General features: G+C 34.1%; 1 protein-coding gene across 9 annotated transcripts in view; it reads left to right on the top strand.

Moving 5' to 3' along the window:
* The window catches only part of ARID4B (AT-rich interaction domain 4B), a 125,420-nt gene that overhangs the window by 46,168 nt on the left and 55,771 nt on the right, over positions 1 to 23,481 (top strand). For all 9 annotated transcript variants that reach the window (XM_081123954.1, XM_081123952.1, XM_081123950.1 and 6 more), the window contains exons 4-8: positions 1,233 to 1,298; positions 4,342 to 4,432; positions 7,643 to 7,722; positions 12,384 to 12,475; positions 20,152 to 20,290. In XM_081123954.1, the coding sequence (XP_080980080.1) occupies positions 1,233 to 1,298; positions 4,342 to 4,432; positions 7,643 to 7,722; positions 12,384 to 12,475; positions 20,152 to 20,290 (468 nt within the window). The remainder of the gene's footprint in view (positions 1 to 1,232; positions 1,299 to 4,341; positions 4,433 to 7,642; positions 7,723 to 12,383; positions 12,476 to 20,151; positions 20,291 to 23,481) is intronic.

Here is a 23,481-nt window from a genome sequence, read left to right as displayed (position 1 = left end):
TTTATTATTTACTGTATTTTAAGCACTAAATAAGGTATTGAAACTAGTGTTAAGACCCAGTTTTTATCCTTAAGTGGTTTAGTCTAAGTCAGTGACACAGTTACCTAAACACATAATTTAAATAATGTGTCATAGTGCTTTTCTGAGACAGAAATGCCTTCGATGCTGTGAGTACAGGATATCTCCTTTCATAGCTGGTCTGTGCGCCTATTACCTAGATTGATTACCACACACATCTGATAAGACCATGATAGAGAAAACAACTTTTTCTGTACTGAATACTGGAAACTATCTTGTTTTTCACCAACTAATTATTTAAACTTGAACCCTTTATTTTAACATTCTGTCCTCATGTGTGGTTTCCCATTCTCTGGTTTCTGTACTGATACAGAGAGCACAGTAAAGTCCTGGAGCTAGATTGCCTGTGTTTGAATCGTATACCTCCATCATGTACTAGTTCTGGGATCTTAAACCAGTTACATTTTTGGTTCCTTAGTTTTCTTATTAACAAAATGAGAACAGTTATTGTCAAGATTATATGTTGACGCTTGAACCTAGTATTGTAGCTACTGCTTATTATTAAGCTAGGCCTCACAAAATGACACATATTTGACCCTTGAACAACATGGGTTTGAACTGTGTGAGTCCATATATATGTGAATTTTTTTCAGTAAATACTGTAAATGTATTTCCTGTTTTTTAAGATTTTCTTAACTTTTTTCCCTTTAACCTCCTTTATTGTAAGAATACAGTGTATAATACATATACAAAATTTGTGTTAATCAACTGTTTATGTTATTGGTAAAGCTTCTTGTCATTATTAGGCAATTAGTAGTTAAGTTTTGGGGAGTCAAAAGTTGTACATGGATTTTCAACTGCAAGGGTGATTGGTGCCCCTAACCCTCATGTTGTTCAAGGGTCAACTGTAGTACCTAATAACCTTAGATCTCCACCTCTTTTTTCTTCATATTTTAGGAAAAGAAATTGCAACTGAACTAATAACTAGTAGTATTGAACAAAGCATGACATGTGAAACATCAAGTAATTTAATTTGGGAAGTTGTTTAAATATAACATTTTCAGTTAATCTGTTTCAGGGTTGAGATTTTATATTAAGTAGGCAGAGCTGTTAGCTTAGATTACTGTAGTAAAAACAAATTCATGTAGTGATAGGCTTGTGTTGCTTGATTTTGTGTGTGTTTGTGTGTGTCTAATTAAATTTATAATCTCTAGGTAACATTTAGGCATGATTCTTCAACAGTGGAAGTTCAGGATGACCACATAAAGGGCCCACTAAAGGTAATTCATTTATTTATTCATTATTAATTCCAGTGCTTCAGTGGGAAACATTAATAATTATACTTGATCATTTCTTTTAAATTTATTGACTATTTTGTTATTGAATGGATAACTGTATATTTCTCCCTAAATAGACTAATAGAAAAAAATAGATTTAATACTCAATAAAACCTGATATGATAGTAAAACGTAACTGTTCAGAGACTAAATGAATATTAAGGAAGCGTTGACTGCTTTTTATTTACTCATCTGTTTTGTTCTCACCATGTTTCACTGACTAAAATGATAGATATTCCAGAATTAATAGGTGAAATAATCCATCTCGTTATTAAGATTAAGTGATATAAGTTCCAGGATGATGTGAAAAGTGAAAACAAACAAACAAAACATGACCCTGAGAGCTTTTAATTCTTTGAAGCAACTACTAGCATTCAGTTATAAGTGATGAACATGTTCATACATGCAGATAGTTTTAGTTCTTTGCATTCATGTTTCCTCATTGTTCAGTGAAATAAGTGTTGCTTTCCTTTCTACTAGTGAGCAAGCTAAAGAGAATGTGTGGGTAGCTACTATGTTCTTTCGGGTCTTTCAAATGCCTGAAAATGGACATTGCTCTAGCTAGGTGAATTTAAAGTAATGCTAATAGAATTGAAGAAACATTTGTAGATGCAAGAAAAATCCTTTACTCACGAAGCTGTACTTTTTGGAGATTTAGATAGATGTGTATAACTACCAGCTTTTGTTTGTGGTTGATTTTAAAACTTAATTGGATCCCCAGGGCATTGGTACCTTGCATGCATAGGTACTATGGAGAACTAAAACTTGTAAGTTTTTTTTAATCTTAAAAAAATTATTTTTCATCGTTTCTATTTTGTAGGTGCTATCTTTAACATTACATGCACAAGTTTATCACTCGTAGGTACAGAAGGTCTAAAACATGTACACTTAGAATATCGCATTGACCACCATTTATCAGTTAGTATGTGCTAGTACTGTATGTCTTTTGCACATACAGTGGTACCTTGGTTTTCGAATGTCATCCTTTCTGGAAGACCATTTGAGTTCTGAAACATTCGAAAACTGAGGGATTCACAGCCAACAGCTGGGCCTCAGGATCTTGCCCTCAGCAGAAGCTGTGTCGCATGTTCTACTTCCGAGACATGTTCGAAAACCAAAGCATTTCCTTCCGGGTTTACGTGTTCGTAAACCGAAATGTTTGTAATCGGAGATGTTCGAAAACCGAGGCACCACTGTATTATCTTTTATAGTCCTCATAACTGCTCTTCACAGACAAGGAAACTGAAGGAGGGAAAGTAATCTGACCAAGGTCTTCCCCCAATAATGGCGGAACCAAAACTCTGATAGGCTCAAGCCTGTGTTAATTGAAGCATTGTGCTCTGGGTGTTCAGAACACACCCCCCTCCCCGCTTTATTTGTGATTGTGCCTCATAATCCTAGATCTTCACTGCCTGCCTTTCTTGTTCACCTGACAGAGGCCAGCTAGTACTAACTATAAAAAATGTTCAATGTTGCAAAGGGATAGAAAAGGCAATTAATTACTTTGCATCTTCAAGCGTCTTTCTCTCCTACTGCTCTAGTCTCTTTGTGGCATAGTTGGTTTATTTTGGTTGGTTGTTTTTCTTATTTTATTGAAATTAAAAGTGATTTGGGATTTATTAAAATTATTTGTGATTAGGGCTTAAGACAGTTTGATTTTGACATAGGCAAGTATGTTAAATTTTGGTCTCAAAATTGTTAAAATATTTTTTTTCTATGTAGATTTTTAAATTGTTCCCTAATATACTTTGTAGCTTTCTGTCAGCTGATAGAAAGCATCAGCACTTGGATAAATGGTTCTGTTAGAGGAAATAAAAATGATGGTTATCATTTGATCTAAATTTGTTTTTAATGAGTTCACATGAAAATAATACCTAGACCACTTGAGTATTTTTATGAAATACTAGACCACTTGAGTATTTTTATTTTAATGAAAATTCTGTTAATTCTCTGGAGTTTTCCCTCCCTGTTTTGCGCATTTTGTGGGGTTAACAGTCTCTTCTCTGAACAAGTTTGTTTTGTTATCACTGTAAAGTGATACACATTTTATTTTATTGAGGTATAATTGACATATAACATTATATTAGTTTCAGGTGTACAATACAGTAATTCTATTTTTGTGTACATTTCAAACTGTTCATCACAGTAAATGTAGTTAACATCCACCACATATAGTTAAAAAATGTTTTTTCTTTTTTTTGTGACAAGACAAGGATTTTAAAGATGTATCTTGTTAGCAGTTTTCTTTCCTTTTTTGTTTGTTTGTTAATCCTCACCGAGGATATATTTTCTATTGATTCATTTAGAGAGAGTGAAAAGGAGAGTGGGGGTCGGGGGGGGGGGCGCACACACACATCGATTGGTTGCCACCTGCATGAGCCCTGGCCAGTTCCGGGATAGAACCTTCAGCCTAGGCACATGCCCGTGACCAGGAATCAAACCTGCAACCTTTTTGTGCATGAACAGATGCTCTAAGCACTGAACACACCGGCCAGGGTGGCATTTTCAAATATATGGTAGTGTTGACTGTAGCCAGCATGCTATAAATTATATCCTCTTGTGGCTTATTTTATAACTGGAAGTTTGTACCTTTTGATCCCCTTCACCAGCTTGGTACGCCCACCCTTCCAGCAAGCACCAGTCTGTTCTCTACCTGTTAGCTTTGTGTTTTTGTTTGTTTGTTTAGATTCCACATATCAGTGATATCAAACAGTATTTGTCTTTCTCTGTCGGACTTATTTATCTCACTTTTGCATATATTTTCTTCTGTAATCCTCCTCATGCTCTCAGGGTCCATCCATGTTACGCGTCAGGAGTTCCTTTTTATGGCTAACTAGTAGTATATGTATGACATGTGACATTTTCTTTATCTATTCATCTATCAGTAATTTTATTCTTTACCACCATGCACTCAATTAAAAAAAATAAAGCCAGTTTTTGGTTTGTTCACTTCTAAAAGTTTTTCTAACTTTTTAAAATACTTTAGGTTGGAGCTATTGTGGAAGTGAAGAATCTTGATGGTGCATATCAGGAAGCGGTCATCAATAAATTAACAGATGCGAGTTGGTACACTGTAGGTAAGGAATAAATCCTTTAAAAGTGTATTTTCAAAGATAATACAACCAAAGGAAACTTTCCTTGATTTACTTCCTCCCCTAGTGCCATAGACATCATTACTGTTATGGTTATCTTTCCAGGTATTTAAAATATTTATTAATATATGCATAACATATAATGACATTATTTAGTTATACGTATTATAGAATTGTGTTTCTAGCTTTTTTTATTTCAAAGTGTATCTTAGAAATTTTTTCTATTTTTAAAAAATTAAAAAATATATATATCTTTATTGATTTCAGAGAGAGGAAAGGCGAGGGAGAGAGAGAGATAGAAACATCAATGATGAGAGAGTCATTGATCGAGCCCACAACCGGGGCATGTGCCCTGACCGGGAATCGAACCCCGATTGCCTGGATCCTAGGTCGACTCTCAACCGCTGAGCCATGCCCAGCCGGGCTCTTTTTCTATCTTAACCATTTTTTTTTTTTAATCCTCACTTGAGGATACGTAGAGAGGGAGGAGGGGGAAAGAGAGAGAGAAACATCGATGTGAGAGAGAAACATCGATCAGTTGCCTCCGGTACAAGCCCTGGCCGGGTATTGAACCCGCAACCTAGGTATGTGTCCTGACTGGTAATTGAACCCACAACCTTTCGGTGTACAGGACGATCCTCCAACCAACTGAGCCCCCTGGCCAGGACCATCTTAATTATTTTTAAGTGTACATTTATGTGTATTTATCTTGTGCAACAAATAGAGAAATTTAGTATTATTATATTTCATAATATTTGATATACGGGAACTTTTCTTTCACCAATAATGTTCCAGGGTTTTTTTTTGCTATTAAAATGAATACTGAATTAATGTCTTTTTTACATACACATTATTCTAGTATTTCCCTAATGTATACATTGAGAACTAGACATAGATTGACATGAAATGTGCTTTTAAAACTTTAACAGGTAATGAAAAGTACCTTCCTCAAAGATTGTATTAATTTACACTCCCATGAACAGTGTATGAGTGTACTTGTTTTTCCAACTGTTGTCAAAGTTGATGGTAGTAACCCTTTAAAAATTTTTGCCCATCTGGACACAAAATAGACTCTGAGTTTTGTTTTAATATGCTCCTCTCATGATTATTAGTGAGAGTAAACATCTTTTCATATGTTTATCAAAAGGAGCATTGATATATACAGGGTAGGGCAAAATTCGGTTTACATTTGTTTGTATGGAAAATAATACACCAAGTAATAAATAATAATACAAGAATAAACTGTTTTGCATACTAACAACTGTAGACCTGCTTTTGTCCCACCCTGTATGTTTTGAATTGCTAGCTTATAGTGCCTTCCCATTCTTCCCCTTTCTCATCTCATGTTATTTTTAAGGTGTGAGTTCTTTATGTATTCTGAATATTAACCCTTTGCTTCTTTGGTAGCCAGTACTTTTCTCATAGTGCTTTACTTTTATCTCTTCTATCAGTTTTCATGTAGTCAGTTTACCTGTCACTTCTTCCTTTATAGTTTAGTTTTGAATTTTGTTTAAGACAATTTTCCATCCATCAGTGTTAAATGTATTTTCTAACTTAGTTTTTAATTTATAGTTTTTTTAAATAAAGTTTTTTATTTCTCCTACAGTTTATTTTTTAACATTCTAAAATACAGTGAACTATTTCCAAATCAGTAGCCAGTTATTCCAGTATTATTTATTGAATGGTAATAGTTCTTAATCTTTAGTGACCTCAAAGATGAAAATAAACACCAAAAAAAATGTCTTTCGTGATGTCACAATTTTTTAAAAGTATTTTTCTTTAATGACCTCAAACATGAAAATAAACACCTAAAAAAATATCTTTCGTGATGTCAAAATTTTTTAAAAATATTTTTATTGATATTTAGAGACAGGAAGGGAGAGGGATAGAGAAGCATGAAAGTGAGAGCGATACATTGATTGGCTGCCTCCAGCATGCCCCCACCTGGGGATTGAGCCCGCAGCTTGGCCATGTGCTCTGACCTGGGAACCCAGTTGGCAACCTTTCGCTGCACAGGACAACACCTAACCAACTGAGCCACCTGGCCAGGGCTGGTGATGTCAAAATTTGATGGAGCTTTGAAATAGTATAAATGAATTTTGTTTATATTTTTGTGGGATGAAAAAAACCTGGTGAAGAGAGAGGAAAATTGATTTTTGATACATAGGAAATACTTTATGCAGGTTACAAGACTAAGCAATTCTGTGTAGTAAATTTTTATGGTAATTAGGTATGGTTGTCAGTCTCATAAGTGTGGCACTTTTACCATTGAATATTTTAGTTATAGCATTAAAATAAGTACTATAAGTTATTTACCCAGTCTCACATAATGTGAAGTCTCATATAATATACAAGAACTTAGCTTTGGTATTTAGGCAAAAACTGCTATTTCTAAAATCAAGGCTTGTCAGCAATTTTTAAAATAGAGGTACTCTCTTCCTGCGATTTGTGAGTAATGTAGTAAATGCTAAAATTATATCATAAAAATAAACACATATTCTGTATATATGTAAACTTACAGTAAATTTGGTGGGACATTTTAGTACTTTAAATAGTTTTCAACCAGGAGCAAGTTCATCACTCAGGGAACATTTGGCAGTGTCTGGAAATGTTTTTGGTATCACAGCTGGGAAGGGGAGGTGCTACTGGTATCTAGTAGCCAGGGATGCTGTTTAATGTCCTACAATGCACAGGAGAGCCCTCTATGGAAAAGAATGACCTGGTCGGAAATGTTAGTAGTACTGGGGTTGAGAAACCCTGCTGTAAATAAAAAGAGTAATTTTTTAAGGGCTGTCTGAATATATAAATTTGTACTCTTTCTGTTTCTTAGGTAAATCTGTTGGTATTTACTAGCAGGGGGGAAAAATTGCCTTTCCTTTACCACACTGAGAAGGGTTAATTAGCATTTAAATAGTTTCCTCCTGAAATGCTAACTTATTTTTATTTAGTGTTTTCTGTTTGAGGGGAGATGTTTTTTCATTTAAGGTATATTATTTCTTTTTTGCTAGAAATTGGAAAAGATACTCAATATTTGAATTTGTTTATTAGAAAACATAAAATGTGAACTGAATTTCTAATGTAATCTTTTTAAACAATAAATAGCTCTATTTTCACTCAGAAAATTAAATAATTTATATTATCCTGTTAATCTTTGAAAAACTCTTCAGTAGTTTTAATTTTTATCTCCTCTCATAGTTTTTGATGATGGAGATGAGAAGACACTGAGACGATCCTCACTGTGCCTAAAAGGAGAGAGACATTTTGCTGAAAGTGAAGTAAGTAAGCATTTCATGAATGAACATCTCCTAATATTTTGTACTGGGGGGAGCAAATTTTTGCTTTCTCAAATCAAGCAACTTTTATGCTAATTGGGAAAATCCGTTAATAGACGGTACCATTATAACGTAATCTCTGAAACCTGTTTGAGGCCTTGCGTTTTGAGTACTAGGTTCTTTATTCTTTTTTTGTCTAATGTATTGTCAGCATTTGTCCGCAAAGAAAATACAATGGGCAAATTTAATTATTATCTTAGGGCAATTTTTATATAGACTCCTTTAATTTGTAAATGATTATAGAAAAGAAATGTCTGATTTGTAATCCACTTGAACCCCATCATCATTAAAATAATGTTACTGCAAGCAATCCCTAACTACTGCTGCTAATAGCTGCCATGATTATAGCCTCTTCTTAAAGAATCCTTGCCTGACTGCCCTTTCTGAAATTGCCCCTTCCATCTCTCTTATTTTTTTTAGGTTGGTTTCATTTTCTTTATAGTATGTATTGTTTTTTGACATAAAAATATGTATATGTGCTTAATTATTTGTTTATTGTCTGCCTTTCTCACTAGAATGTGTCACAGGGGCAGGGATTTTGTATGTCTTGTTCACCACTTTGTTCCCAGTTCCTAGAACAGCGCCTGGCACAGAGTAGGAACTGAATAAATGTTGGTTTCATGAATAAATGAAGTACTTATATTTCCCAGGAAAACATAAAGCATTTCTCAGTGCTTTACATACATTATTGCATTTACATTATGAAGCAAAAACCATTATTTTCTTTTACTTACAGATGATGAAAAGATGATGGTTAGAACTGGTTCTCAAACAAGCACTTTCTGGTATCAAATCCATGCTCTAAAATTAAAAGGTGTTATTCAGTTACTAAGAAGGAAAGTTCATAAAGTTTTGTAAATCTGTAGCTTGCTATTCAGAATTTTAAAATGGACATATTGTAATAAATAGTGTTTATAGTCTCTAGGTCGCCCCCAGTCTATAAAAATTAATGCACAGTGTGGCCAAACCATAATTTTTTTCTAGTCACTATTTAGAACAGTGTTTTTGGGGGGACATTTAATATTACTTATTAAACCATTAGACTTTATTTTATGGTGGCTTTTTGTTTTACTGTTTTTGAAAATATTTTCCTTAAATGACGAATTTGTATTTCACTTCAGAATCTGTATTAATGATTACAGCCTATCTTTTTAGTCTTATATTCTACTATTTCCCTGTACCTTCCTGCTTATAAGCTACTTGGTGTTTCCAGATTGTGGTTTATGCTTTGTCGTCCTGGTCTCTGCTGGTCCTGTTCCTCTTCAGGCCACTAGAAATGCTCTCTCCTCTGCGATGCCTGTCCTAAGCTCTCTAACCAAACTGGATCTCTTTATCCTTTGATGCTTTTACGCTTCTCTTATTCTTATTTTATGGTGTTGGATTGCTTTTCTTTCTTTATAGAAGATCTTAAGCTGTTCTGGGGAATAGCCATGTTTTTGTTGTCTCAGACTGTCCTTTTCCCACCAGTGTTTTCTGCACAGACACCTTTAATAAATATTTGTTGAATTCATTGTGAAGGTTTAAGTGTAGGAGATGCATACAGCTTTGGGGCACATGTAGTGAATTTGGCTTCTTACACTGATGAAGTAACAGAATTCTTTCAGAGTTTAGGTAATTCTTAGAAATAATTTCATTTTCCTTAGCTAGAACATGTAGTAGTGGATCAGTGAATATGGGGAGCTTGAAGACTTGCTTCATCTGTTAAGTAAAGGCATGGGTCTTATTTAATCCAGAGAAATAGCTAAAATTATTAGTGTTATAAAAATGTTAATTTTTGTTTTTGCAGGAGAATTTTAAGTTGCAATAGTTCATAAGGCAGTTGTAGTGTAAAGGCTGAAGCAGTATCTCTTGCCTTTCAGGAGGCTCAGTTTTACTGTGTGTGTCTTTATACACGAGGGTAATTGGAATACTGGTATATTTTTTCTTAACCCTGGTCCCATATGCCAGGTGCTTTGCTAGGCAGTGGGGACTCAAGTGTAACTTACCACCTTTTGGAGGAGAAAAAGCATTAGTCAAACAATTAAAGATATTTTAAAGCTGTAAGTGCATTAAGCTCTGTGAAGAAATACCAAGAATGTATTTAATCTACCATCTATATATTCTTTCCCTTTATTTGATATTTTCAGAAAAACAGTCTCAAAAGATTAGTCTGCATTGTTATTAGTAATAACTTTGGCCTTTGAGAGAAAAGCCTCATCATACTGGCCATATTGTGGATCACAAATCCCATTAGTAAGCCACATACCTAAACAAAGACTTAAATTCAAGATTTCCATGGGAAGAGATCACAGCAGCACTTCAGTCAGTTTGAATTCCAACATTAATATCACTGGCTCTGGGCATGACCAGCTCAGTGAGGATGTTGCCCATTGACTGACATCTGCTGGAGTGTGTGGGTATTTCTACAGACCATTCACAATTTGAATATTATTCAAAAGTAGTATCATCAGCTGGTATTCTCTGTGTGTATTTACTACATGTAATTGAAAACTCTACAGAAAGGTTTGATAAAATCCCATTTTCTGCAGCCCATTTTTGGTAATAGGGCTATAGGCATGTTTCCCCTAGGCCTATGGAATTTTCTTTGAGCCTTTAATATAGCCAGGAGTCTCTGGTTTTTGCTCTTTTGGTATGAGTCAGGACAAATTCTACCCTCCCCTCAGTCTTTTCCATCACTTGGAGTAAAGGTGCTCCTGCTTTCCTGGATATAGATTGAGACTGAGGACTGAGATACAGCTTCTTACTGTTCTCTTTATTACATACCAAGCAGAGACTGGTTTATTTGAAAATTCCTGTATGTGATTCCTAGATAACTTCAAAAATCCTGTGTACTTTTTTCCTGTAACAAGTGAAATGATGAGCAGGTGCTTAAAATAGAAATCACAGTATATAGGGGTGGAAAAAGTAGGTTTACAGTTGTAATACAAATCAGTAATAATAATAGCATAAACTGTGTTTTGCATACTTGCAACTATAAACTTAACTGTTGCTCAGCCCTGTATAATAGGAATCTATGCTTTCAGGAGAGTAACCTTAATTTTAGGGGGGTAAGAAAGGGCATTTAATTCATCTGTTAGTTTGACAGAAGGTGGATCCAGATTAATTTATTTTAACAGTAATTAATTACTGTTTACCAAGTACAGTACTTTGAAATTTTCACCCTTGGAAAGCATGATTAGGAGTTAATGATAAGTGACTTCTAAATTCTGTTTGACATATTACTGTATTTGGGTCAGCTTTTACCTCCAAATATTTTTAAGTGCCTGATTTATAAACTAAATTTGAAAGATTACGTTTTGCCCCATAAAAGTTATGATTTTTGTCTATCCTTTGAAGGAATTTATTTCTTTACACTTTATAGTTAGTAGTTTATTCTTTATTGTTGGATACATATGTACCTTAAATACATTTACACATATTCTAATGAATTATACAAAATAGATTGTTAATGTACTTCCCCTTTCTACAGTTTATCATTGTGTCAACAAAATTATCTCAGCTTTACAAAGAAAGTTAAAAATTTTCTTTTAAGTCTAAGTTGATGGACACTGTTTCATATAACACTGTGGTTTGTAACTTTGAGAAGTTTTTATTCTAAGTAATTCCTCACTTTCATTTCCATCCTGACAGTTTTCTTGGGATCTTTAGTTACCCTAGTGTTTTTGAAACTATCTGTAATAGCAAAAGTTTTATCAGAGGGATGAAAGGAATAACAACTGTGGAAAATCTTAAAAATGCAATAAAAGTAGCAATATTATCAGAATTGATATTCAGAGAAATAAGTTGGTTGAAATAACATTTGCAGAAATCGTTCCCAAATCCCTTTTTCTTTACTATGCTTTTAACCATCAACCACTTCTTTGCCTGGACATCATTGTTTTTGGATGGGATTAGAGACAAATGGTTGACATGAACTGTCCGTTGATAACAAGCAAGAAATGGTCATTTACTGATTATTCATACTAAGCACAGTATTGGATGCTGCAGATTGAAAAGGAAGGGAACATAACATATTAAGTGTAGAAAAACGAATTTTTATATTTTCTTTAATAAAGGTTTATTGCAGAAAATGTTTGCAAAGTAATATAGCCTATCTGAAGCATTTCCCCCCCCCCCCCAAGCAATTGGATGCTAATTCTGATAATTAATTTTGTTTCTGTCATTTATTAAGAATTTATTTCATATATTATGAATCCCTGCATGCAAAAAAAAATTTGAGCCGCAATTGGCCTCAATCTAGGAGTTAATTAGGTCCTTACGTACAGGTGTTTTATCTCTCAAATTTATGTTTCTACTGAGTTGTGTTTGTTTTGTTTTGTATTTTAATCATTGTTAGTAGTCTGTCAACCTTCAAATAGATAATGAAATCATCTAAAGAGAACAGCTAAGTTTCTTTTTACCTTTTTTTCAGTAATGGGCTCAATTACCTTTATTCTAATATCTTTGAAACAAGAGTTTTCTTATCTTTAGGAAAGTTGTATTTTAGTCGTCCTTGGGAGTTTTAAATCTCATAATCTAAGCATATTCTTAAACTGATTTGGTTTAAAAAGAAGAAAGAACTTGCACCATAATAACTTTTTATGGGTTTATGTTCTTACCCACAGACACTAGACCAGCTCCCACTCACCAACCCTGAACATTTTGGCACTCCAGTCATAGGAAAGAAAACAAATAGAGGAAGAAGATCTAATCATATGTAAGTCCGTTTTCATAACTTAGTTAAACCTGAATTCATTTCTCCTTCTAGTGTTGTTTTAATAGTTACTAATTTTAAATTGTAATTTGCAAAATGCTAATGGGATCTAATAGTAATTTTAGATCTAATAGTAATTTCCGACTCCTTAGCATGGGTTCTTGAGGTTCTCCATGTTCACCACTCTTAACAACTGTGTATCTACCTCCCATTTCTCCCTACATGTATCTTGATACTGTAGTCAAGATGGAACTAGCCAGCCTTCCCTGAACACATCCTTTGTTTTCCTGGTATCACGCTTTTATTCATGCTTTTTTTTGTCTCTAATGCCACCCTCCCATGACACCGTCTCACTCATTCTTCAGTTCTCAACAGAAGTGCTCCTATTTTTGTATGAACCATTTGTGTCTCCCTACTCTTTTTTTGGAAAACAGACATAATTTTAATCCTCTGAACTCTAAGTTTTTTGCATCTATCTCATGTCAGAGACACTATTTCATCACTTACTATCATTGTAATGTTTTTCCTTCCTAATATTTTTACTCTCCCTGACGTCAGGAACTGTCTCACTTTCATGTGTGGCAGTTGTGTCACATAATCTACATATTTAACAAAGTACTTTCAATGAAATGTGCCAGGCTCCAAAAGGCTAAATTAAAAAGGATCACAGGATCAAGGGGTTGTGAAATTTCAGGTCATCAAGATTTAAAAGAAGAAAATCTTCACAGTTCCAGAAAGAAAAATAATTTATTGCAAAGGACTGGGATGCACAATGGCATCAGATTTCTCAAGAGTAACAACTCTACATGCTAGTAGTCAGTGGGATGCAGAATGGAGAAATGGAAGTCTCTATTTAAAAGGCGGACTTTTGATTACCTAATACAGTGGAACATTGGGGGGGGGAATTAAAGATACGATGATGGTAACAAACAAAATAGCAGAGACATTCAGTAATTCCCCTCCAAAATTATATAAGAAAGGAAAACTACATTAGTAGAGTAGAGGGAGGGGAGGTGGTTTAAATATAAAAGATACGTCCTTATAACAATGGGAAGTCAATAGAATAAAATACGTCTAAAGTGTATAAAAAAAGGAATACTAGCATAAGAATATTATATCGAGATAAGGCAGTAACTATCAGAGGGACGGCTGAAAGAGTTAGAACCAGTTGCTTCCATAGAGCCAGAAGAACATTGGAAGGGATGGGGCTAGAGAATGTAGTTCTCATTTATTCTGTTGGAGGTTGTTTTGAAAACAGTTTTGAATATTTTACTTTGATAAAATTTTAAAAATTGTAAAGTGGCTAAGCCCAGATATTATTAGAATAGCTATTAAAAATAAATATTAGTTGAATTATTTAAAACTTTAGTGTAAGTGAATGTTTTCATTCAATATATAAAATCAGATATTAAACCTAATTGTGGCCTTGCTTTGGAGATAGAAATTGGGTAAGCACTCTCTCTCATATTACTTGGTTTCAGCCTTACAGCAAAACCACGAAGGTAGGCAGGTCTTAGTTTTATCCTTTATTAAAAATTGGGGAAATTGGCCGCAGAGACAAGTAACTAATTTAAAGAACACAGGAAAGAAAGGATCAGGACTTGAACTCACCCTTGTCCATAAGCCTTTTCCCATTCAGTTGATTGACTCTTTTTTGTTTCGAGTACGTCAGTTACATTCCAAATTAGTTTTAATAGTAAATGATGACTCACTTGAGGGAGGAAATTAAAAAACTTAATCCTTTCATTGAAAAAATATTTAATATTACTTACTTTCCTACTAATGATTTGGGCCGTGAGTTTAGTTTGTTTGTTTTCTCATTGAATCTTTTAGAAAATGTTTTTCTTAATTACTAGGTTGTAACTATTACTTGCTCTTCTACATGTGTCAGTTAAATTGAGTTCTAGTTTAAAAGAAAAATGAAAAATGTATGATGGCATTATTAGTATGAAAGAGTCCTATTGTGGCTATTAGATGTTGTTACTATTTAATAATGTTTTAGTTGTTCCAGAGGGCTGTTATGTCACCATAAAATATTCACTGAAAGCCTTATAAGTTAAATCTTTTGATATCTCTTTAAAAATTAATGACTTCAATTGTGAATTAAAATTTTTATCTACCATTGGTCATTAGAGCCTCTCTGTGGTTCTATAGTCAACTCTTAATTATGGTTGATGACATCAGAACAGTGAGATGGGGGTATTTAATGTAAAATTACTTCATTAGTGAAGATTTCCACTTCTCTAGCTCTTAAGAGTGACAGTGTAGCTTAGTTGTTAAGAGTGTGAACAGTGGAGCCAGGTGACCTGGGTTTGAATTCTGCCTCTGCTGCTTACTACCTAGTCTTTTCATGCCTCAGTTTTCTCATCTGTAAAATTGAGAAAATAATATTACCTATCTCTTAGAGTTGTTGCAAAGATTAAATTCTTATTTTTAAAGTATATATAAATATATATAGTAAGCACTGTGTAAGCAGATATTATGTATTGAATAAAAAATATTCATAAAATTATTAATGTAACGTTTCATTTATATGTAAGCATATAAAATTCTGCAAACTAGTGTTTGTGTTTGACAAGCAGGATTGTTTTGGGCTATATTACTTCTTAAAACAACTTTCCCATATTACTTTTTATTATATATGTGTTATAGGAAAAAGTTTTTGAATCCATCAGTAATTTTTTTTAATTTGGAAAATATTGCACCTCATATTTAGACATATTTTACTTTTCTAAAATTGTTATCCAAAAGTAAAAGTAAATTTAAGATAAAGTAATTTATAGAATATCAAATAGATTGATTTACAAAAATGAACAAAAATTATGATCTATTAAAAAGTCTGTTATGTTTCCTAGCTGAAGTCTCCCTTTCTAGAATGTATGAGAATAAAGCATGTAGTTTTCACTGAGCAAATTGATCTTTGCTTTCTAAAGAATCTAGCAAACATTCTAAGTCAGTGATTTTCTTGTTGAGAGTCTCTTGTGTGTAATGAGAGGTTTGATATTGGGATTGTGTTGTATTTGTGCAAAGTATGAAGGCAGACAAAAGGGTGAGAATTACGAGTGTAGGAAATGAAGCCGAGCTCATCAGTGTTGTTGATTTGCTTGCTGTTTTCCCTCCTCACCACTGTGGTCATGCCTGCTGCCAAGAGACTTTGTGATGTTCTTGCTTCACGCTGTAAGCCTCGGTGCGTAAGCACCACAAGCAAGCACCGCAGTGAAATGCCTGTTTCCTTAATTACACTTCCTCAAAGTTTTATTCCCTTTTTTCAGAGTGATTTTCTACAACAAATTATTATTTATCTCACCTTCATTTCCTCTTCCATTCTAAGCTAAAAAAATCTTTATTATGGTTTTCTGCCATTTAAAATTTATTTTTGTACAAAGATAAGTAAGGCTGTCTCTTCCCAGGATTCTGAGGACTATGTTGTTGCAATAGTCTATCACTACTTTTGTTTTCTTTCAACAATTTGTTAATACACATACCAGTAATCAATCTGCCCCCAGGTATTCCAAAATTGATTATTTTTGATGCCTTTCTTTAATTGAGTTTTATTTATATTCTATCTTTAATTAATGAATCCTAATATAGTCAAGTGTTCTCTTTATTAATGAATGTCATCCTTTACCTTAACTTTTTGTTTTTAATCCTCACCTGAGGACACGCTTAGAGAGAGGAAGGTGGGTGGAAAGAGAGAGAAACAGAAACATTGATGTGAGAGAGAAACATCTGTTAGTTGCCTTTCATGTGCCCCAACCGGGAATCAAACCCGCAACTTGGGTGTGTGCCCTGACCTGGAATTGAACCAGCAACCTTTTGGTGTGCAGGACGACAACATTTCAACCAACTGAGCCTTTCCGGCTGGGCTAGCTTAATTTTTTTAAAGCAGCTTATTGATCATTTTGATCAATGAATATAACTTGATTGAGTTTTGTGCTTACAGTTTATCCATTGTGTGTAGAGGTTTTGTTTGATCCTGCCTAGAAAATAGAATGCCTGAAATTATAGAAATATTTGTGTTTTTCTCCCCCAAAAAAGTTTTTTTCAGTAACCTGGCAAAAGTATATGCACACCTGCTACAGTAGGAAAGCAATCTGCTTGCTGTTTCCCGTTTAGAAAAAGAATACTTTCTCTTTTAGAAAAAGAATAAAGCATAATAAGGCCAGTAAGGATTCTTGTTAGGGATTATTTATGGGTACACATTCTACCCAGTGATAGTGCTGAGATTTACCCAATAAACTAGTGATTTAAACCTGGTGTTCACAGGTCTGCAGATCTTTTTAAAAATTTTATTGAGATATAATTTACATACAAAATTCTCCCTTTTAAAGTGTATGGTGTTTTTTAATGCATTCACAAATTTGTGCAACTGGCACCATTATCTAATAATTCCAGAAGATCTTTTTATTATTTGCTGCTTTATTTTGATATGAGGATTTGATTCTAGTTTCCTTCTTGATAAAAATTGGGGTGGGGGTTAAAACCCTTTTATTGGTAAGTGTGTACATATCCATATATTTTGTATGTTTTAATCTCTAAGAAGCCAGAATTGTCAGTCTTTCTGATATCAACTAATACAGATTTTAGTTTATTGTATAAAATTTGAAACTGAATTAATTACTTGCCTGAAATAATAAGGATCATTCAGTAAGAACTACATTACAAAGACTGAGCTTCTGAAGTTCCTGCTCAATTTTCTATTTGTTTCTGATCATTTGCTAGCCTATGGCACATGTCCTGTCTAAAATTTTTCTCCTTTTCATTGAATTAAAATTTATTTATTGATTGATTGATTTTAGGGGCGGGGAGGAAAGAGGGAGAGAAACATCAATTTGTTATTCTACTTATTTATGCATTCATTGGTTGATTCTTGTATGTGCCCTGACTGGGGATCAAACCTGCAACCTTGGCATATGGAGACTATGCTCTAACAACTGACTTACCTGGCCAGGGCCTTTTTATTGAATTTATTGGGGTGACATTGGTTAACAAAATTTTAAGTTCTTCTCACTTGATTTACAATTAATTTAAAATTAATAGTGATATGTGATTAGCTGTTAGTCTGTTGTAAACATTTCCATGTAATTAGCTTTGTTTTCATTGGCATCATCAGATACTATTTCACAGAAACAATGCATTATTTTGCTGTGGCTCTATAAACAAATACCTCGCCACCAAAGAAACAACAATGTCAAAGGGGAATAAACACGAAGGAGGTTCTCTGCTTGCTCTCTTTGCTCCGTATTTTAATTCATCAATTTATTATGTACATATTTTGTGTAAACAATTTCCTGTGTAAGCTTCTCTAAAAGGAAGAGTTAAAGGAGCCTTAGGTATAATGGTATGGTTTATACTGGTTGTGTACATTATACTGATTGTATACATTTCGTGATTTCAGGGGAAATAAAATCAGAAGTACTACAGTAGAAAGAAATAATAAATCTATTCAGTTCATTTATTTAGTCAACAAATATTTATTGAACATCTACGCTGTGCCAAGCACTGTCCAGGTACTTGGGATATATCAGTGAACAAAACAGGCATTCATAAAATCTCTACCTTTAGAGCTTATATTCATTCTCTCATATGGGGGGAGATAAAGTAAAAATGTAAGAAACAAATTCTATAGTATGATAGATTTGTAAGGGCTGTGGAAATAAAAGATTGGACTGGGCAGGTTGTAAATTTGAATAAAGAGATCAGGATAGCTTAATTGAGATGACATTTGAGCAGAGACTTAGAGGAGGTGGAAGTAGAGGGTCCCAGGCTGTTGTTCTCTTGCCAAGGGGAGTAGAGAAATGAGGTGTAGTAGCTTGTGGAGAAAGTGAGGTCAGCAGATTTTTTTTTTTAAGTAGGGAAAGTAACAGCATACTATGGAAATAATAGTATGATGATAAGACTCAGTCTAGTAAAGGCAGAAAAACTGAGAGAGAAGCAAGCGTTGCTGGAATGAAGCCTTGAGTAGATGACGGGGGCGGGGGAGGGGGTTGGAGCGAATCTAGTCCATATATCTTTCTGGTGTCTGAACCCTTAACACTTGGTAAGATGCAGATGACTTTGTTAGCCAAATAAAGTCCAGTTTTCTTTTTCTCTGTTTTACAGAATTAATATATGTTATCTGTGACATTGTGACTTTCTCTCTTGCTAATGATGACATAAAGGGCATCCATAAAACCCTAGCTCAATGAGTCTTCTGTGACTACTTTGAAAAAGCAGTAATTATGGTTTTAAGGTCCGTTGTGTTGTACAATCATTAGAAGGGGGAGAGATAAAAGTCAATGCCCTAAGATGCTCTTCTAATTAAGTAGAAATCAGTCTTGTGAAATCTTTCATTACTGTCCCAAGCTTTGTGCCTATTTTAAGGTTTTATGTTCTGCTAATAAGAAGGTAGATTGGTTTTTTTCTACTACCTATTACCTACTTTTTAAATAGGGGTTAAACTAATTTAAATGCCATTTACAATAGTTCTACTCAATAGCAAACTTGGAAGATTTGCTTTGCTTTTTCCAGGGGAAAACTTTTAAGTTGTTTGATCATGAAGTCAAATAGTGATATTCCCTATATCACTCTAAAATCTTTGATGATAATACTTTTTGCTTTCTTTATATTTATATTGAGATATAAGTATTTATATTGGAATATATAAATATAAAGGGGTAACATTTATATTGTCATCCCTTTGGAAAGGCATGAAGACAAATGTAGAATATGCTGGATTTATCTCAACCAAATAGAAAAATAATATTCAAAGTTGTTGTTTTTTTAAATCTATTACTTTACATTTTTTGTCAGTGAACTTGGACATTGCCAACTATCTCAAAAATGTTTTCATCCCTGTAGGTAATCAATACTAGCCATTATTCTGTTTTATTTTATAAAAAGAACTTACATTGCAGTCTGTTTATTCAACATTTTTTAGTGTCCTTTTCTGGGCATTTTGAGCAGTTAAGTGTTAGAATTTTAATTTTCTTTAACAGACTGTAGGCTTTCTCAGAACCAGATTCAGTAGAATGTTTTGTTTCGTTTTGTGTGTTTTTGTCCTTTTTAGTAGTACTTTTTACTTTGCTTTTCTCTAACATCAAATAGACGGTTCTAGACCCTTTTCCTAACATCTTTCTAATTTACTAGTTCGGTATACAGTGTAACTAGAATAATTTTTTAACATAATACAAAAGAATCATATTGTGCATTTTTCGAATATTTGTGTATATTTGCTATTGAGAATAACAGTGATGATCTCTTATCAGATTGTCTCCTCTCCCTCCCCTGACCCCCAGTAATAAAGATCTGCTTTCCCTCTTAGCTTTGTACTGAGAGTGTAAAATTACTATCTCTATAACTCTTTAATAAATATAGGATCTAATATGTTTTACTGTATATAGTATTGGAATATTTTATATCAGGCCTTCACCTTTTTGAGAATTTGGGGACCAATGTTAGTCTGTTCTGATTTTTCCCTTAATTGTTTGAAATAGCACTAAATAAACCTGAAAGATTTTCATGAAAATAATGCGTTTTCCTTTATTGGTAACCCTTTTTTTGTTATTCTTTAGAAATTTGGGGAACTAAAATTTAAATTAGCCATTCTATAGTTATTAGAAAATGGGATAGGATTCGTCAGCTTGGTGTACCTACTCTTTGTGAAGATAAGGGAAATATCTTACTGTTTCTTTCCCTAGACCAGAGGAAGAGTCTTCTTCATCCTCCAGTGATGAAGATGAGGATGACAGGAAACAGATCGATGAGCTACTAGGAAAAGTTGTTTGTGTAGATTACATTAGTTTGGATAAAAAGAAAGCACTATGTTTTCCGGCATTGGTGAGTAACTTTAATATAAAAGTTTAATTTTCAACTATGTAAGTTCATGAAAATAAAACAAAAAAACCCAACTATTATCTTAGTGTTTTTCGTAGGTACAAAATGGGGAAATGGTTTTAGCATCATTTAGTTCCAACAAAGATTACTTTCAAAATTGCCTTTCAGTACAAAGAACTCTTAAAGTTATTTAAGAAAGGCAAAATCATGTTAATTTTAGAGGCTAGGTGTATGGGAGTTCAATATACTGCGCTCTCTTTTTGAAAAATTCTTAATGCAGACTTTGAAAACTAAATCTACCTTACAAAAGAAGAACAGAATCTTTCTTTTCTGCTGTTGTCTACAAATGATGTCTGTTTGTCTTTTTTCAGTGAACGTATTTTGTATTTTGAGTGCTTAGTTTCATGTTTTGAGCAAAATAAGTACCCAATAAATGTCAGCTCAATCTTAAAATTATAATTAAAACCAATGAGAGCAATTATTTCTTTTAATAAACATAAATACTTCATGATACTGTTGTACCTCTGCATATTTTTACCTATCCATCTAACATTTATTGGATACCTGTTAGATACACAGTCGTGCTAAGACCTTTATAAAGATTATGAGGTAGGAGTAATTATTTATCCTTATTTAGATAGAGATAAGGAAACAGTATTAGGAGGGTTAAGTAATTCGTCAAGCTTTGGATTAATGGTAAGCTGAAAACTTAAGTGTTAGTGTATGTGATCATTTCTTTTTTCCTAAAGCACTGTGATTCTCTGTAAGAATTTATTTTAAAAACGTTAAAAAAAAATTTTTTTTTAACGTTTTTATTGATTACAGAGAGAGAAAGTGGGGGAGAGAGAGAAACATTGATGTGAAAGAGGAACGTTGACCGGTTGCCTCCCACACGCACCCCAACTGGGGACCCAACACCCAGCCTGGGCGTGTGCCCTGACCAGGAATTGAACCAGCAACCTTTTGGTGCACGGGACAACACCCAACTGAGTCATACCCACCGGCCAGGGCTTAAAAACATGTTTGAAAAAAACAGGTTTTGTTTGTCTTTTTTTGAAAACAACAGGAACCAAAAAAAGTAAAAGTAAAACAACAGGAACATTAAATTTTTGACTTAGTATTTTCAGTATGAATTAAAGATTCTCTCACCGTAATTTCTAAATAGCTTCTTTGATGAGAAAAATATTTGAGGGTTTATGATACTGAAAGATCAGTAATCTGCTTATTCAAACATTTCATTAATGTTTTAAAGATAGAATTACTGATACGTTATCCTCCCCCCAAAATTGAGATTTAAAAAAAAAAAAAAAGTTTTCATTGATTTTTAGAGAGAGGAAGGGAGAAGGGTATAGAGATAGAAACATCGATGAGAGAGAAACATCATTGATTGGTTGACTCCTACATGCCCCCTACTGGGGATTGAGCCCACAACCCAGGCATGTGCCTTCACTGGCAATCGAACCAGTGGCCTCTTGGTTCACCGGTTGACACTCAACCACTAAGCCACACCAACGGGGCAAAAGATCTTTTGGGCAGTGATGAATACTTTTGTCAACCAGGGTACGAAATTGTGTTCTAAATCAAACAGTATTGACATAATCACATAATCAATACTTGCATTTTTATTTTTAAACTTAGTTTTTATAAATTGAGTAACTTTTACCAGTGTTTTGGTAAAAGTTATCAAATTTATCATGTTAGAAAACAGTCGCATACTCCTAGGAACTATAAATAACTGTACATGTATTAAGCATTTACCCTGTCCAGGCACTGTGCTAAGCTTAACATAAGTGGTCATATTTAGTCCCAGTCGAGACTGAAAAATAAGTGGTATTTACCCCCATTTTAAAGGGAGGAAATCTTAGCTTCCTTGACTCATACAGTCTTTCTTTTCAGTTTTCTTCACTGTTTCTTCTCCAACCAAGCTTTAAATATCATCGTTCAAGGTTCAGAATATATCACTCTATATTCTTTTTAGGGTGATCTCATTCCCTGTTACAGCTTTGATTGCAGAGATGATAAACTAAAATGCCTTAGGGACCAAGAAAATAACATTCGTGAGTGAACAGAATAAAACAGGGATTGTGGTTCTTGTGTCAGAATGGAGAGAGCCCACTACTCACACATCACCACCAGCACTGGCCAGTGCTGTCCTGTGTGTAGTTTTCAAAACCCTAAGCTCATAAGCAAAAAACAAAAGGATGGATTTGGCTCACAGTTTCAGACCCAGGTTTTAGACTCCTGATATTTAGGCTTTTGACTCCCAAGTTTATGTCTTTGGGTTCAAATCTGTATTCTTAGACCAGACCTGGATATCCATCTATTTAGTATTTCTACTTAGATGTTCTTTAGCCACCTTAAAACTTAATAAGACTAAAAGTAAATTTATTCTCTCCTCCCCCATTCCCAAACTTGGCGCTTCTCCAATGTTGCCTCTCACAGTGAATGACACCATTTGCAAAAGGCAGAAACCTAAGCATCCTACTCTCTCTCATCTCTCCGCTTCCCTAATTATCTCTAATATTTCTTATTCCTTTAATTTGCTGTTTCTACTACTTTACATTCAAGTCACCATCTGTCACCTGGGTGATTGTAGTAGCTTAGTCCCCTTCAACTCTTACCTTTCTCTGGTCCATTTTTTTCATGACAGTCAAAGTAATTTTTAAAAAGGCAAATCTGTGATGACATTATCCTGCTTCAGACTCTTCCCTTAAAGATTTTAGATTTTTTCCTAAGAATTAACATTGCTTATAAGACTGGAAAATATGGACCCTGTTTATCTATAACTCATTCAGCCCAGGCAGCAAATCAGCCACACTGACCTTTCGCTTCCTGGAGTGGGTTCCACTGCTTGCTGTATCAGGCCCTTCTCACAACCTGTTTGCTCTGCCTGCAGTGCATCCCTGTACTCTCTACACGTGCTCACACGTATAACCTTTGACAGGCCAATTCCTACTCAGCCTGCAAAGCTGAGCTTAAATGTTTTCTCCTCAAGAAAGCGGTCCCTGACCATACACACAATAGTGATTAAAGGACTTAACACAATAGTGATTAAATAAATATTTACTTGTTTAGTGTTCATCTTCCAACTAGAGTGCAAGCGTCCTGGCCTCTGTATTCTCCAACATCTAATATACTACCTTGATGTAGCAGTTAATATTTGTAGAATGACTAGATGAATGAATGAACCAATA

This window comes from Miniopterus schreibersii (genome assembly GCF_964146895.1).
Source record: "Miniopterus schreibersii genome assembly, chromosome: 21".
Lineage (NCBI taxonomy): Eukaryota > Metazoa > Chordata > Mammalia > Chiroptera > Miniopteridae > Miniopterus > Miniopterus schreibersii.
This window is presented reverse-complemented; position numbering and strand designations above follow the sequence as displayed.